The sequence below is a fragment of the Ranitomeya imitator genome, chromosome 1 (genome assembly GCF_032444005.1).
Source record: "Ranitomeya imitator isolate aRanImi1 chromosome 1, aRanImi1.pri, whole genome shotgun sequence".
NCBI classification, from domain to species: Eukaryota; Metazoa; Chordata; class Amphibia; order Anura; family Dendrobatidae; genus Ranitomeya; species Ranitomeya imitator.
The window spans coordinates 188,804,363-188,818,278 of NC_091282.1; the positions used below are offsets into that span (position 1 = coordinate 188,804,363).

Below are 13,916 nucleotides of genomic sequence, written 5' to 3' on the forward strand. Positions count from 1 at the left end.
GTCTAGGCAGAAGAATTCTGCAGGCAGCGGTGGCGCACATTTAGACAGTTGTTGCATGAAGCCTAATACTTTGTGCTGTTTTCCCACCCGGGGACTATTTTGCGATGTCCCATGGTCTGTGTCCCCCAATGAGGCGAAGGAAAAACAGGGATTTTTGTGTACTCACCCTAAAATCCTTTTCTCCGAGCCACTCATTGGGGGACACAGCACCCAACCTATTAGCCTATCGGCTTATATGGTTTTTGCCTGTTCTTTTAAGTTGACATGCCGTACTTTTCTATGTCATTACTATTTGTTCCTACTGCTTTTGCACTGAACTGGTTCTCTGGGAGCCAGCACGAGGGTGTATAGTGCAGAGGAGGAGCTAACTTTTTTTTGTTAACTTCGTGTCAGCCTCCTATTGGCAAGCAGCATACAACCCATGGTCTGTGTCCCCCAATGAGTGGCTCGGAGAAAAGGATTTTATGGTGAGTACACAAAAATCCCTGTTTAATATGTTAAATGAGTGTCTGGTCTTATAGTCCAAATTTAGCTTGCCGGGGGAGGGGGCAGGATTGCCACAGCAACAAGTTGATGGCAGGAGTGGGGCGATTCTGCGGGCCTTGGCAGGGAGGAGTAGGTGTCCTCATTGATCAATGTGCCCATTGATCACATTGATCTGCACATTTCCTGAAATGTCCCTTGATCCTGGTAGATCAATGTGCAGAGCGCAGGGACTCCTCTTTTACTTCTTATTGCCAAAATTTTCATGAAGCCCACTGCCAGGTCACCCCCTCTTCCCAGTCCAGGGCCTGCAACATCACCCCACTCCTGCTGCCGCTGGCTTCCTACAGCGATGACCCTACCTGCCTCCCGTGACCCCTGACTGCTCCCCCCCCCCCTCCCCCAGTAAGCTATATTCAGACTATAAGTTGCACCGTCAATTAGCTCCGAAATTTTGAGGAAAAAGAATGCATCTTATAGTCCGCAAAATACGGTAACAATCCGTTTGTTCTTCATTACGGAGAGGATTGTTAATAATAAGTGAATTGCAAAGTTGCTTGTTTTTACAAGAACTTAACAATTTTCCTCCTTTATGATCGTGAGAAAATCCTATCAATAGCAACTGTTATAATGGGACATTACTTAGACTGAGAGTTTTTTTTTAAATGTACTAACTGAGTTTAAATTATTGTACTTTTTGCTTGATTCAGAGATTGAGTTCCCTTCTTCCCTGACCAGCACTGAGAGAGCTTTCATCCATCGTCTTGCCCAATCACTTGGACTAATATCTAAGAGTAAAGGGTAAGTTACTGCTTTTACTTTACACATAATTTTTTATTCGTAATGAAAAGGTTCATCTAGCCTCCGAATATAAATACTTTGTTGGACTTAATTTGGTGAAACTGTTGTTTCAGTGGTGAATGTGACAATTTGGTAGAAAATATCTTTCCTCAATTATAACGCAGAACAAAATGACAAAGAGATCACTGGTTCACTTCTACATTCTATATATTTCTTTATTTTTCTGTTCCATTACTTTTAGCAAAAAACTGAAAATTGTTTTCATCCATAGATCCACATATTTCAATGGTATAACTCTTGTAACACATACCGTCAGTTGGCAGAATTGTTGGGAATAATTCTTGCTTAGAGGAAAGTCACTATTTTTTTTTTTTTTATTTCTGATGTTGAAGATTTTGCCTACATTTTACTGGGGACCTTCTAATCTTTGTTAACTTGACTTGCCTTTCTGCACACGACTGCTGCAGCCTGTCACTGGCCTCAGCCATCACATGCCATGCACTTCTGATGGCAGTGATTGGCTGCACTGGGCACTGGTGCCGATGGCACTTTTTGCTACAGGTAAACAGTTAAACAGACTGTGGGAGCACCAGAGACCCGCCTCTAAGGCTGTGATATTTTAGAGCGCCCTGTGCCACTTTTAAAGGTTGGAGTGTGTCCTGATATATTTTGGTAGTTTCTTCTAGCAACTCGTTCCTTTTTAAGCTTTTGTTAAAAGAAAGTCAATTTAGATCTGAATTCTTGTAGTAAAATCGTAATGTTTAAAATTTGGATCTAGACCTACTTTTGTGTTTTTGTTTTCAGCAAAGGCTATAATAGATTTTTAACTGTAAGGAAGAAGGATGGCTCTGAAGGTCTCAGAGCTCATATGACCTGCTACCTGACAGAGACCACAAGACACGCCATGAGAAGCCTCTTCCAGCGGTTTCCTGTTACTAATAAGGAAAGGACCGACCTGCTCCCGAAGACAGAGCGGGGAAATGTGTTTTTATTAGAGGCTGGTGAGTGTTTAATTTTTTTGTTTTAAAAATGCTGCGGTTTTGCTGCAGTTTTCACTATTTGCGTTTTGAATGCATATACAGTTAGGGCCAGAAATATTTGGACAGTGACACAAGTTTTGTTATTTTAGCTGTTTACAAAAACATGTTCAGAAATACAATTATATATATATAATATGGGCTGAAAGTGCACACTCCCAGCTGCAATATGATAGTTTCCACATCCAAATCGGAGAAAGGGTTTAGGAATCAGAGCTCTGTAATGCATAGCGTCCTCTTTTTCAAGGGACCAAAAGTAATTGGACAATGGACTCTAAGGGCTGCAATTAACTCTGAAGGCGTCTCCCTCGTTAACCTGTAATCAATGAAGTAGTTAAAAGGTCAGGGGTGGATTCCAGGTGTGTGGTTTTGCATTTGGAAGCTGTTGCTGTGAGCAGACAACATGCGGTCAAAGGAACTCTCAATTGAGGTGAAGCCGAACATCCTGAGGCTGAAAAAAAAGAAAAAATCCATCAGAGAGATAGCAGACATGCTTGGAGTAGAAAAATCAACAGTTGGGTACATTCTGAGAAAAAAGGAATTAACTGGTGAGCTTGGGAACTCAAAAAGGCCTGGGCGTCCACGGATGACAACAGTGGTGGATGATCGCCGCATACTTAATTTGGTGAAGAAGAACCCGTTCACAACATCAACTGAAGTCCAGAACACTCTCAGTGAAGTAGGTGTATCTGTCTCTAAGTCAACAGTAAAGAGAAGACTCCATGACAGTAAATACAAAGGGTTCACATCTAGATGCAAACCATTCATCAATACCAAAAATAGACAGGCCAGAGTAAAATTTGCAGAAAAACACCTCAAGAAGCCAGCTCAGTTCTGGAAAAGTATTCTATGGACAGATGAGACAAAGATCAACCTGTACCAGAATGATGGGAAGAAAAAAGTTTGGAGAAGAAAGGGAACGGCACATGATCCAAGGCACACCACATCCTCTGTAAAACATGGTGGAGGCAACGTGATGGCATGGGCATGCATGGCTTTCAATGGCACTGGGTCACTTGTGTTTATTGATGACATAAGAGCAGACAAGAGTAGCCGGATGAATTCTGAAGTGTACTGGGATATACTTTCAGCCCAGATTCAGCCAAATGCTGCAAAGTTGATTGGACGGCGCTTCATAGTACAGATGGACAATGTTCTCAAGCATACATCCAAAGCTACCCAGGAGTTCATGAGTGCCAAAAAGTGGAACATTCTGCAATGGCCAAGTCAATCTCCAGATCTAAACCCAATTGAGCATGCATTTCACTTGCTCAAATCCAGACTTAAGACGGAAAGACCCACAAACAAGCAAGACCTGAAGGCTGCGGCTGTAAAGGCCTGGCAAAGCATTAAGAAGGAGGAAACCCAGCGTTTGGTGATGTCCATGGGTTCCAGACTTAAGGCAGTGATTGCCTCCAAAGGTTTTGCAACAAAATATTGAAAATAAAAATATTTTGTTTGGGTTATGTTTATTTGTCCAATTACTTTTGACCTCCTAAAATGTGGAGTGTTTGTAAAGAAATGTGTACAATTCCTACATTTTCTATCAGATATTTTTGTTCAACCCTTCAAATTAAACATTACAATCTGCACTTGAATTCTGTTGTAGAGGTTTCATTTCAAATCCAATGTGGTGGCATGCAGAGCCCAACTCGCGAAAATTGTGTCACTGTCCAAATATTTCTTGCCCTAACTGTATGTGGTGAAGAGAGGAAGGCAATTTACTGACATATGCATGGAATTGGTCATTTCAAGATCAAAGAGTTATGTGAACTCTGAAGCTTTGTATGATAGAGGTAAGCCTTGAACATATTATTATTATTATTTATTTATATAGCACCATTGATTCCATGGTGCTTTACATGAGAAGATTACATACAAGTTAGAGATATCACTTACAGTAAACAAACTAACAATGACAGACTTATACAGAAGGGCGAGGACCCTGCCCTTGCGAGCTTACATTCTACAGGATTATGGGGAAGGAGACAGTAGGTTGAGGGTTGCAGGAGCTCCGGTGTTGGTGAGGTGGTAGCTTCGGTAGTGATGAGGCGGCAGCGGGGTCAGTGCAGGCTGTAGGCTTTCCTGAAGAGATGGGTTTTCAGGTTCCGTCTGAAGGATCCGAACGTGGTTGATAGTCGGACGTGTTGGGGCAAAGAATTCCAGAGGATGGGGGATATTCGGGATAAGTCTTGGAGGCGGTTGGATGAGGAGCGAATAAGTGTGGAGGAGAGAAGGAGGTCTTGGGAGGACCGGAGATCACGTGAGGGAAGATATCGGGAGATTAGTTCAGAGATATATGGAGGAGACAGGTTGTGGATGGCTTTGTATCTCAGTATTAGTCATTTGAACTGGATACACTGAGGGAATGGGAGCCAGTGAAGAGATTTGCAGAGGGGGGAAGCAGAGGAGTAGCGAGGAGAGAGATGAATTAGTCGGGCAGCAGAGTTAAGGATGGACTGGAGAGGTGCAAGGGTGTTAGCAGGGAGGCCGCAGAAAAAGATGTTGCAGTAGTCAAGGCGGGAGATGATGAGGGCGTGCACAAGCATTTTAGTAGATTGACGGTTGAGGAAAGGACGGATTCTGGAGATATTTTTGAGCTGGAGGCGACAGGAGGTGGAAAGAGCTTGGATGTGCGGTTTGAAGGACAGGGCAGAGTCGAAGGTTACTCCGAGGCAGCGGACTTCCATTACGGGGGAATGCATGATGTCATTGATTGCGATAGATAGGTCAGGTAAGGAAGATCTATGGGATGGAGGAAAGATGATGAGTTCAGATTTATTCACATTGAGTTTCAGGAAGCGAGAGGAGAAGAAGGAGGATATGGCTGATAGGCACTCTGGGAATCTGGACAGCAGAGCGGTGACGTCTGGGCCAGAGAGGTAGATCTGAGTGTCATCAGCATAGATGTGGTACTGGAATCCATGGGACTTTATGAGTTGTCCCAAGCCAAATGTATAGATTGAGAAGAGTAAAGGTCCTAGAACAGAGCCTTGGGGGACTCCAACAGAGAGAGGGTGGGATGAGAAGGTAGTGTGGGAGACACTGAATGTGCGGTTGGAAAGGTACGAGGAGATCCAGGATAGGGCGAGGTCTTTGATGCCAAAGGAGGAGAGGATCTGTAGTAAGAGGCTGTGGTCAACCATGTCGAAAGCAGAGGACAGGTCTAGAAGGAGGAGTACAGAGTATTGTCCCTTAGCTTTGGCGGTAAGTAGGTAGTTAGTGATTTTGGTCAGGGCTGTCTTAGTTGAGTGATGGGGGCGGAAACCAGATTGTAGATTGTCAAAGAGCAAGTTAGATGAGAGGTGGGAGGAAAGTTCAGAGTGGACGTGCTGCTCCAGGAGTTTGGAAGCGAATGGGAGCAGTGATATTCGGCGATAGCTGGACATAGCAGTTGGATCGAGGGTTGGCTTTTTAAGGATAGGCGTGACTGTGGCATGTTTGAAAGCAGAAGGGAAGGTGCCAGAAGATAGTGATAGGTTGAAGAGGTGGGTTAGGGATGGGATTAGTGTGGTGGTGAGGTTGGGGAGGAGGTGGGATGGGATGGGGTAGAGCGCACAGGTGGTGAGGTGCGATTTGGAGAGGAGAAAATTAAGCACGCCTTCAGTGATGTTGGATAGGGAGGTTATGGGGTTTGGGCATTGGTCTGGTATACAAAGGGGTTGTGGTAGTTCAACAATGAAGACTTGCCTTGTCTGGTCGATCTTATTTGTAAAGTGTATGGCAAAGTCCTCAGCAGAGATGAGGAAGGTTGGAGGGGGCAGTGGGGGGTGGATTTTGAAAGAATTCTTCTTGGGTTCTGGATTTAGTTTGGGGCCATATCTGATGGAGTTTGCCAGATTTAGGAATTTTAAATTTTTGTTTGTAGAGAGCCGTGAAATGAACAAATCCAGTGGACGGTTAAACAATGGCATCCCCCAAGTCCCTGTGAGAAGAGGAGAATCAGACTTTGACTCTTTCCGTCAGGCTTTACCAGTATTTGAAAAGCAAGAGGAAGTTGTTCAGATTATTAAGGAAAATAGAGTTGTTCTGATTGTTGGAGAAACGGGATCAGGAAAAACTACCCAGGTAGGACAAATATTTTTCATTGAAAAATCAAAATAACCTTTGTGTACATACATCCAAAAATCTTCTAAAATTATCAGCATCCATGCGTTGTTATATCATATGGGTTTTTCATTTATAGTAGTTGCCAAATTTATTTTTAGGCTATGTGCACACGTAGGAAAAGAGGTGCGGAATTTTCTGCACAAAATCCGCATCTCCTGGCAGAATCCGCATCCGCGGGTTTGCCATGGTTTTTATGCAGATTTTGTGCGTTTTTTATGCAGAATTGATGCGGATTTTGCCACTGCGGATTTTTAACATGGACGGGTGCAGAAACGCTGCAGATCCGCACAAAAGAAGGGACAGGCACTTCTTTAAAATCCGCAGCAATTCCGCACTGATTTTTTCCCTTCACCATGACAGCACCGCATGTGAGAGATGGCATCCGCCCCCAGGAACAGGAAACCTGTAGCAGAGATAAAAGAATGGGGCGGCCCTTCTCTCCTCAGTTTGGTTTCCTGTTCCTGCAGGTGGACGCCTGTTGCAGAGCTCCTACCTCCGGAGGGATCCCCCTCTGATGATTCCGGTCCGGAGGCCGAGGTCCGCGGGGGGCAGCCATACTCGGCAGCATCGCGTGCGGTGCTGTCCGGGCGGGTGAAGAGGCTGGCGTAGTCGCGCCTTCTTTCCCCCTTGCTGGACTTCCTCGGCGACTGCTCTGTGCAGGAGGCTGGTCCGGGGTTTGGGGGCGTGTCCTTCACTGACGCTGGCGCCGATGTGAAGGATGACGACTTCCGGTCGCAGGAAGGTGATGTCACACGCCGAGGGAGCTGGTGTGCTGGACACTTCCGGGCGGAAGTTGATCCAGAGGCGCGCACACCGCTCCTTATTTAAAATACAGCAACCAAGGAAATCGCTGGTCCTTCACAGCAAGCAATTTGCCTGCTAAGATGACCGAACCAGCGATGGATCCGGATACGCCATTGATGCCTGCGAGGATTTCCGAGGAGGCACATGCCACTGCGGTATCCAGGGTCCTGGAGGGGTGAGTGCCTTTGTAAGGCAAAACCACACATACTGATACACTGTACGCTACATGTTTTTTAGGGGAGAAAAGCCACATCCAAGCAAAAAAATAGGGTCTGTGCCCTATGCAAAGACACACTCCCTAATCTATACAGCAAGAAAATCTGCCAGCCCTGTATTGACAAAACAGTCGCGGAAGAATCTTCTTCCCTATTACAGAATATCAAGTCAATAATACGAGAAGAAGTCAAATTGACAGTAAAGGAGCAGCTAAAACAACATTCAGTAAAGGGAACCCCACCTCCCCCTCCCCCAACAAGTGAACAAGGGTCGGCCGTAGAATCGGGGGATGAACCAGGAATATTAACCCCCTCTGATGTCTCAGACCTAGACTCCTCGGATGAGGAGTATGGCCACCCTTATTTCCAGTCGGCGGAGATTGGGAAATTACTCAAACTCGTTAAAGCGACTATGGGGGTAGAAACTCCTAAAGAGCCGCGGTCAATCCAGGACACAATGCTCAGTAACTTGGAGGGGAAGAAGCGTAAATTTTTTCCCTTCCATGATAATATAGTAAATTTAATTAAAAGGGAGGGGAAAAAGCCCAACAAGAAAATTTCCATCCCTCAGGCCTTGAAACGCAAGTACCCCTTTGATGAGGAAATATGTGAGAAATGGGAAAAGGCTCCCAAACTAGATGCGGCCATCGCCAGCACCTCTAAAGGGGTAGCGTTACCATTTGAGGACATGGGAGCCTTAAAGGATCCCTTAGACAAGAAAGCAGATGCCTTTCTAAAATCGGCTTGGGAAGCGGCGACATGGTCATTTAAACCCGGGGTTGCTGCCACTTGCACAGCACGTGCTATGGTCAAGTGGTTAGAGGAGCTAAGTGACCAGATCAAAAACAAATGCCCGAGAGAGAGACTATTAGAATCTTTACCCTCTCTTCAGGGCGCCGCAAGATTCCTGGCAGACGCTTCAATTGATTCTGTCAGAGGTGCCGCACGTGCTCAGAAGATCGGTCCTGCCTCTGTCCCCCACCCACTCGCCCACCAGAGCCTGTCGGCTGGAGGAGAAGAGGACGTCCAGCTCCACGGACAATTAATACCTTCAACGTTTTGGGGTTAGTAACGGACGGCGTGGGATGTTTAGGTGAGTGTCCTTTTCCCTTCCTACCTGCCCTTCTGTCCCCAAACCTTCGGTCTCCTTTGTTCATGGGGGGTCCCTGCGGATTCCCTGTTACAGGGTGCGCGATATGGGCTCCTGCGGCCGCGTCTTTGCTCGTTGCGGTGCGGCGCCCTATGGCAGCTGCGCTGCTGTTACTGCGGCCGCCCTTTTTCCCTGTCCTGGCGCCTGACGACAGTCCGATCCATTCGCCCGGCGACCGCACTTTTGCATGCAGCCACACTGCCTTGTCTGCGGCCGTATCTTGGGTCCGTGCGGCACAGCCCCCTACAGACAGCCGCGCTGTTTTCATAATTTCTAATAGTTTCTAATTTAGGTCCCGGCTTCTCCCGGGGCCTACTTCTGGCCGCGACTCCGCCCACTTCATGCGTTCTCGGGCGGGCTTTTCCCCCCGCCCGACTGTCTCTGCGAGCTCCGCCCCGGCACCATCTTGGTGCTGCGGGCCAGGCAATTAGCCCTGCCCACCACCGTCTGTATTTTCGCGAATCCTGCCGTCCTTCTCACTTGCGGTCGCCTCAGCCCCACATCTGGTTCCGGACAGGAGAGTTTGAGGTCTGCTCCGTCTGCCTGAACTCCTGCTTTAAGGATCATCACTGAAGCGCATCTTCAAAGCCGTGCAGCCTTCCTCTAGAAAATCGCATCGCCTGCCGTGAGTAGCTCTGCTCTGCAGACTGACAATCTCCTCTGCCTTTCTGTCCCCTAACCTTCTGGCATTTCTCAGGGGTTCGTTCGCCATGTCTAATTCCAAGGGAGGTCGCTCTCGTCCTCTTACTTCTTCCTCTACTTCCTCTGTCTTAGTCAAACACTTTGCGTGTTCGACTTGTAACTGCAATCTTCCGTCAGGTCAGTCCTCTCCCCTCTGTCAACCCTGCAGCAACCCCATTATGCCCACCGCCTAGGACCCCCCTTCTGTTCCGCCTGGGAGCGAAGCCTCCACCCCAGCCTAGGCTTCCTCTCTGTCACAATCCGTAGCGGATCTAACACGGGTGTCTCAAACTCTTGTGTCCGTGCTTGATAGGTTGCTCCTGCAGACCCCCGCAGTAGACAGCGGGTTGCAGGAGGCCCCGTCCGAGCCTTCCGTTATAGGCCGCAAAAGGTCCAGACAGGAACGCCGGTCTGAGTCCTCTTCCCGTTCCATCTCGCCCCACGGTCCTTCTCTGCGGTTGGCTTCCCCAGGGTCCTTCTCCCCCGAGTCAGGCGAGGCGTTCTCTGATGCGCCTTCGGAGGATATTTCGGAGCTGGATTCGAACCAAATCTCCAACATGAGGGATATGGTTCAGAACCTCATTGGAGCAATAAATCAGACCTGTGGCGTCAAAGATTCCACTACGGAACCCGCAGACCAGGCGGTTTCGTTTAGACGGTCTAAACCACCTTCCAAGTTTTTCGCTCCTCGCCCTGAATTTGAGGAGATCATGACAACAGAAAGAGAGAATCCGACCAGACGCTTTCAGAGAGTAAAGCGCCTTGGCGTTTTTTATATCCTTTTTCTCCGGAGCTCACCGCTAATTGGACGGCATCTCCCTCGGTGGATCCTCCAGTTTCCAGGCTGACCACCAACGCGGTCCTCCCGCTATCCGGCGGGACATCTCTGAAAGACTCTAATGATAGTGTTATAGAGTCCTTTACGAAGTCAGCCTTCGAGGCGGCTGCCTCCTCTCTATGCCCGGCCTTTGCTTCCACTTGGGTTTCTAAATCCAAATCCAAATGGGCCAAACAACTCTGTCAGGGCATCCCGGACGGGGCTCCACCCAGACAGCTGGTGGAGCTTGCCAACCAGATTTCTCATGCGGGCAAATACCTGGTCTCCACTTCCCTGGATGCCCCGTCTTGTGCGGCCCAGGCGTCCAGCAACGCTGTTGCCATCCATCGGACCATTTGGCTCAAGGCCTGGCAGGCGGACTTGTCTTCTAAAAAGTCCCTTACCAGCCTGCCTTTTCAGGGTTCACGTCTCTTTGGTTCCATGCTGGACCAAATCTTTAAGGACGCCACCGGGGGCACAAGTTCTCTTCTTCCCCAAGCTAAACCTTGTCGGCGTGACTCTCGGCAAGACCCCAGCTCACTTCCCAAGCTGGGCGGCCGTCTCCTCTTCTTCAGGGACGTCTGGATCTCCAGAGGAGAGGATGCATGGGTCAGGGAAGTTGTAGCCTCGGGATACAAGATAGAGTTCGTTTCACGACCCCGGGATCGTTTCTTCGAATCCCGACCTCCGAGACCCCGCTCTAGTTCCGGGTTTCTTCGCAGCCATCGCTTCTCTCCTCAAAGCCGGGGTAATCGTTCCCGTCCCAGGAAAAGAACAGTTCACAGGTTTCTATTCAAACCTTTTTGTGGTACTGAAAAAAGACGGCAAGGTTCGTCCCATTCTTGATCTCAAATTGCTGAACAGGAGAGTTTGTCTGAGTCACTTCAGGATGGAATCCCTTCGTTCAGTAATTGCTTTCATGGAGGCTCAGGAATTTCTGTGTTCCATAGATATTCAGGACGCCTACCTCCATGTCCCAATATTCCCGGGACATCACAGATTCCTGCGCTTTGCGGTGCTCCAGGACCATTTTCAGTTCGTCACCCTGCCGTTCGGTCTTGCAACCGCTCCCAGGGTTTTCACGAAGATCATGGCTGCGCTGATAGCCATCTTGAGGGTCAGAGGCCTGGTTCTGTTTCCATACCTTGACGACATCCTCATCAAGGCTCCGTCCTTTTCTCAGGCTCACGAATGTCTGTCCATCGTCCTCGACACCCTAGCCCGCTTCGGGTGGCTGGTCAACCGGAAGAAGTCCTGCCTTATTCCTTCTCAGCGCATCGTTTTTCTGGGCATGCTCTTTGACACTCGTCAGAACAAAGTCTTCCTTCCCGAGGACAAGAAATCCACCCTTCGTCGGGATGTACGCTCGCTTCAGGGTCCTCGTCTTCCTTCCTTCCGATCGGCCATGAAGGTTCTAGGGAGGATGGTAGCAACATTGGAAGTGATTCCCTTCGCCCAATTTCACTCGCAACCTCTTTAGCAGGCCATCCTGTCACAGTGGGACAGGTCTGTCTTCTCCCTGGATCGTCCGATCCGCCTCTCTCCCCGGGTCAAACGGTCACTCAACTTGCTGACATCACCTCTCATCTCCCAGGGCAGGTCCTTCCTTCCAGTTCACTGGCAGGTGGTGATGCCAGACGCCAGCCTGCTCGGCTGGGGTGCGGTGTTTCGCCACCTGACTGTTCAGGGTCGTTGGTCGGCGCAGGAGTCTTCTCTGCCGATCAACGTACTCGAGATTCGGGCCATCTTTCTCTCTCTTCGTCACTGGGAAGGGATTCTCAGGGGTCTACCTATCCAAATCCAGATGGACAATGCCACGGCGGTGGCATATGTCAACCATCAAGGGGGGACTCGGAGCTCCTTGGCCGAGGTATCCAAGATCCTCCTCTGGGCAGAGGCAACGGTTCCGGTGATATCCGCGGTACATATCCCCGGCGTGGACAATTGGGCTGCCGACTTCCTCAGCCGCGAGGGTCTCGCGGCAGGGGAATGGTCCTTGCATCAGGAGGTCTTCCATCAGATTTGTCTTCGTTGGGGGACTCCGGATGTGGACCTCACGGCGTCCCGAATAAACAGGAAGGTACCTCAGTTCGTCTCCAGGTCCCGCAATCCACTCGCAGTGGGCGTCAATGCTATGGCCATTCCTTGGTTGCAGTTCGTGCTCCCCAATCTGTTTCCACCCCTGCCCTTGCTTCCCAAGCTCTTAAAAAAGATGAAGGCGGAAAGGGTGCCGATCTTGGTTTGTGGAGCTCGTCAATCTTCTCGCGGATGCCCCCTGGCGGCTTCCAGACAGACCCGATCTGCTGTCCCAGGGTCCGATCTGCCACCCGAATTCTTGGTCGCTCAGTTTGACGGCGTGACTGCGATTCTAAGAGCGTCCGGCCTTTCGGATCGGGTGATTCGAACTATGATCCAGGCTAGGAAGCCTTCGTCTTCTAGGATCTACTATCGTACCTGGAAGGCTTACTTCCGTTGGTGTGAGTCCAACCGCGTTTCACCTATGTCTTTTTCCCTGCCTTCCATTTTGGCTTTCCTTCAGGCAGGACTGTATTCGGGCCTTGCTCTTAGTTCCCTAAAGGGCCAGGTTTCTGCGCTCTCCATCCTTTTTCAGAAGACGTTATCTTCTCGGCCACAGGTTAAGACCTTCCTTCAAGAAGTAGCCCATGCTGCCCCTCCGTACAGGGCCCCTGTGGATTCATGGGATTTAAATCTTGTACTGGACGTTCTGAGGGGTTCCCCCTTTGAGCCCCTCAAGGAGGTTTCCCTGTCAGCTCTTTCCTGGAAGGTGACCTTTCTTGTGCCTATCACTTCTATTCGCCGCGTTTCAGAGTTGGCGGCCCTTTCTTGCCGACCTCCTTTCTTGGTTATCCACCAGGACAAGGTGGTCCTCAGGCCCCCTAAGGTGATTTCCACCTTCCACCTCAACGAGGACATTGTTCTACCTTCCTTTTGTCCTGTTCCGACTCATTTTCTGGAGCGATCGTTGAACAAGCTGGACCTCATCAGGGCAGTGAGGATCTACCTGGCTAGAACGGCCACTTTCCGGAAGACGGATTCTCTTTTCATCATTCCAGATGGCACGCGTAGAGGCCTGCCGGCTTCCAAGGTGACTATTGCTCGCTGGATCAGAACGGCAATTTTGGAAGCTTACCGGGTCAAGAACAGAGTGCCCCCTCCTGGGATTAAGGCTCACTCTACCCGAGCAGTCGGCGCCTCCTAGGCGGTGCACCGCAGGGCTTCCGCCCTACAGCTTTGCAAAGCGGCAACCTGGTCTTCCATCCACACGTTCGCCAAATTTTACAAGGTCCATAGCTACGATTCAGCAGACGCCAGCCTAGGCAGAAGGATCTTGCAGGCGGCAGTGGTGAGTCCTCTGACCTGATGGAAGTCTGTTTTTCCCACCCCAGGGACCAGGGTGGATTTGATTTAAATCTAACTGATTTTAAATTACGATTTAAATCACGATTTAAATCACTAGTCAGTAAGGCTTGATTTAAATCAGTGATTTAAATCAAAGTTTCTACCTAAACTAGTTCTTGCTACTTTAACATGCAAGTAGATAAAGATTTTTAGAATCACTTTTTATATTACTTTTTTCTCCCCAGTTTAATGGGTTAATCATTCATAATTGGACACCACTGTTCTGTTGTACTTAGGAAGGAGAAAAATAATCCTGACCTTAATAACAATTTAAATAGATTTATTCAACTGAAACAATAACAACATTACAGCATAAGTTATTTGCTTAAACAAACATCCATGTTTGTTAACTAATTTGGCTAAACAAAATATATATATATTATAAGAAACTTAGACTG

At 48.5% G+C, this 13,916-nt stretch overlaps 1 protein-coding gene across 2 annotated transcripts in view; it reads left to right on the forward strand.

Moving 5' to 3' along the window:
* Nucleotides 1-13,916, forward strand: part of YTHDC2 (YTH N6-methyladenosine RNA binding protein C2) — a 272,381-nt gene that overhangs the window by 64,331 nt on the left and 194,134 nt on the right. For both annotated transcript variants that reach the window (XM_069752951.1, XM_069752942.1), the window contains 3 exons: nucleotides 1,194-1,284; nucleotides 2,089-2,285; nucleotides 6,190-6,389. In XM_069752951.1, coding sequence (XP_069609052.1) covers nucleotides 1,194-1,284; nucleotides 2,089-2,285; nucleotides 6,190-6,389 — 488 coding nt within the window. The remainder of the gene's footprint in view (nucleotides 1-1,193; nucleotides 1,285-2,088; nucleotides 2,286-6,189; nucleotides 6,390-13,916) is intronic.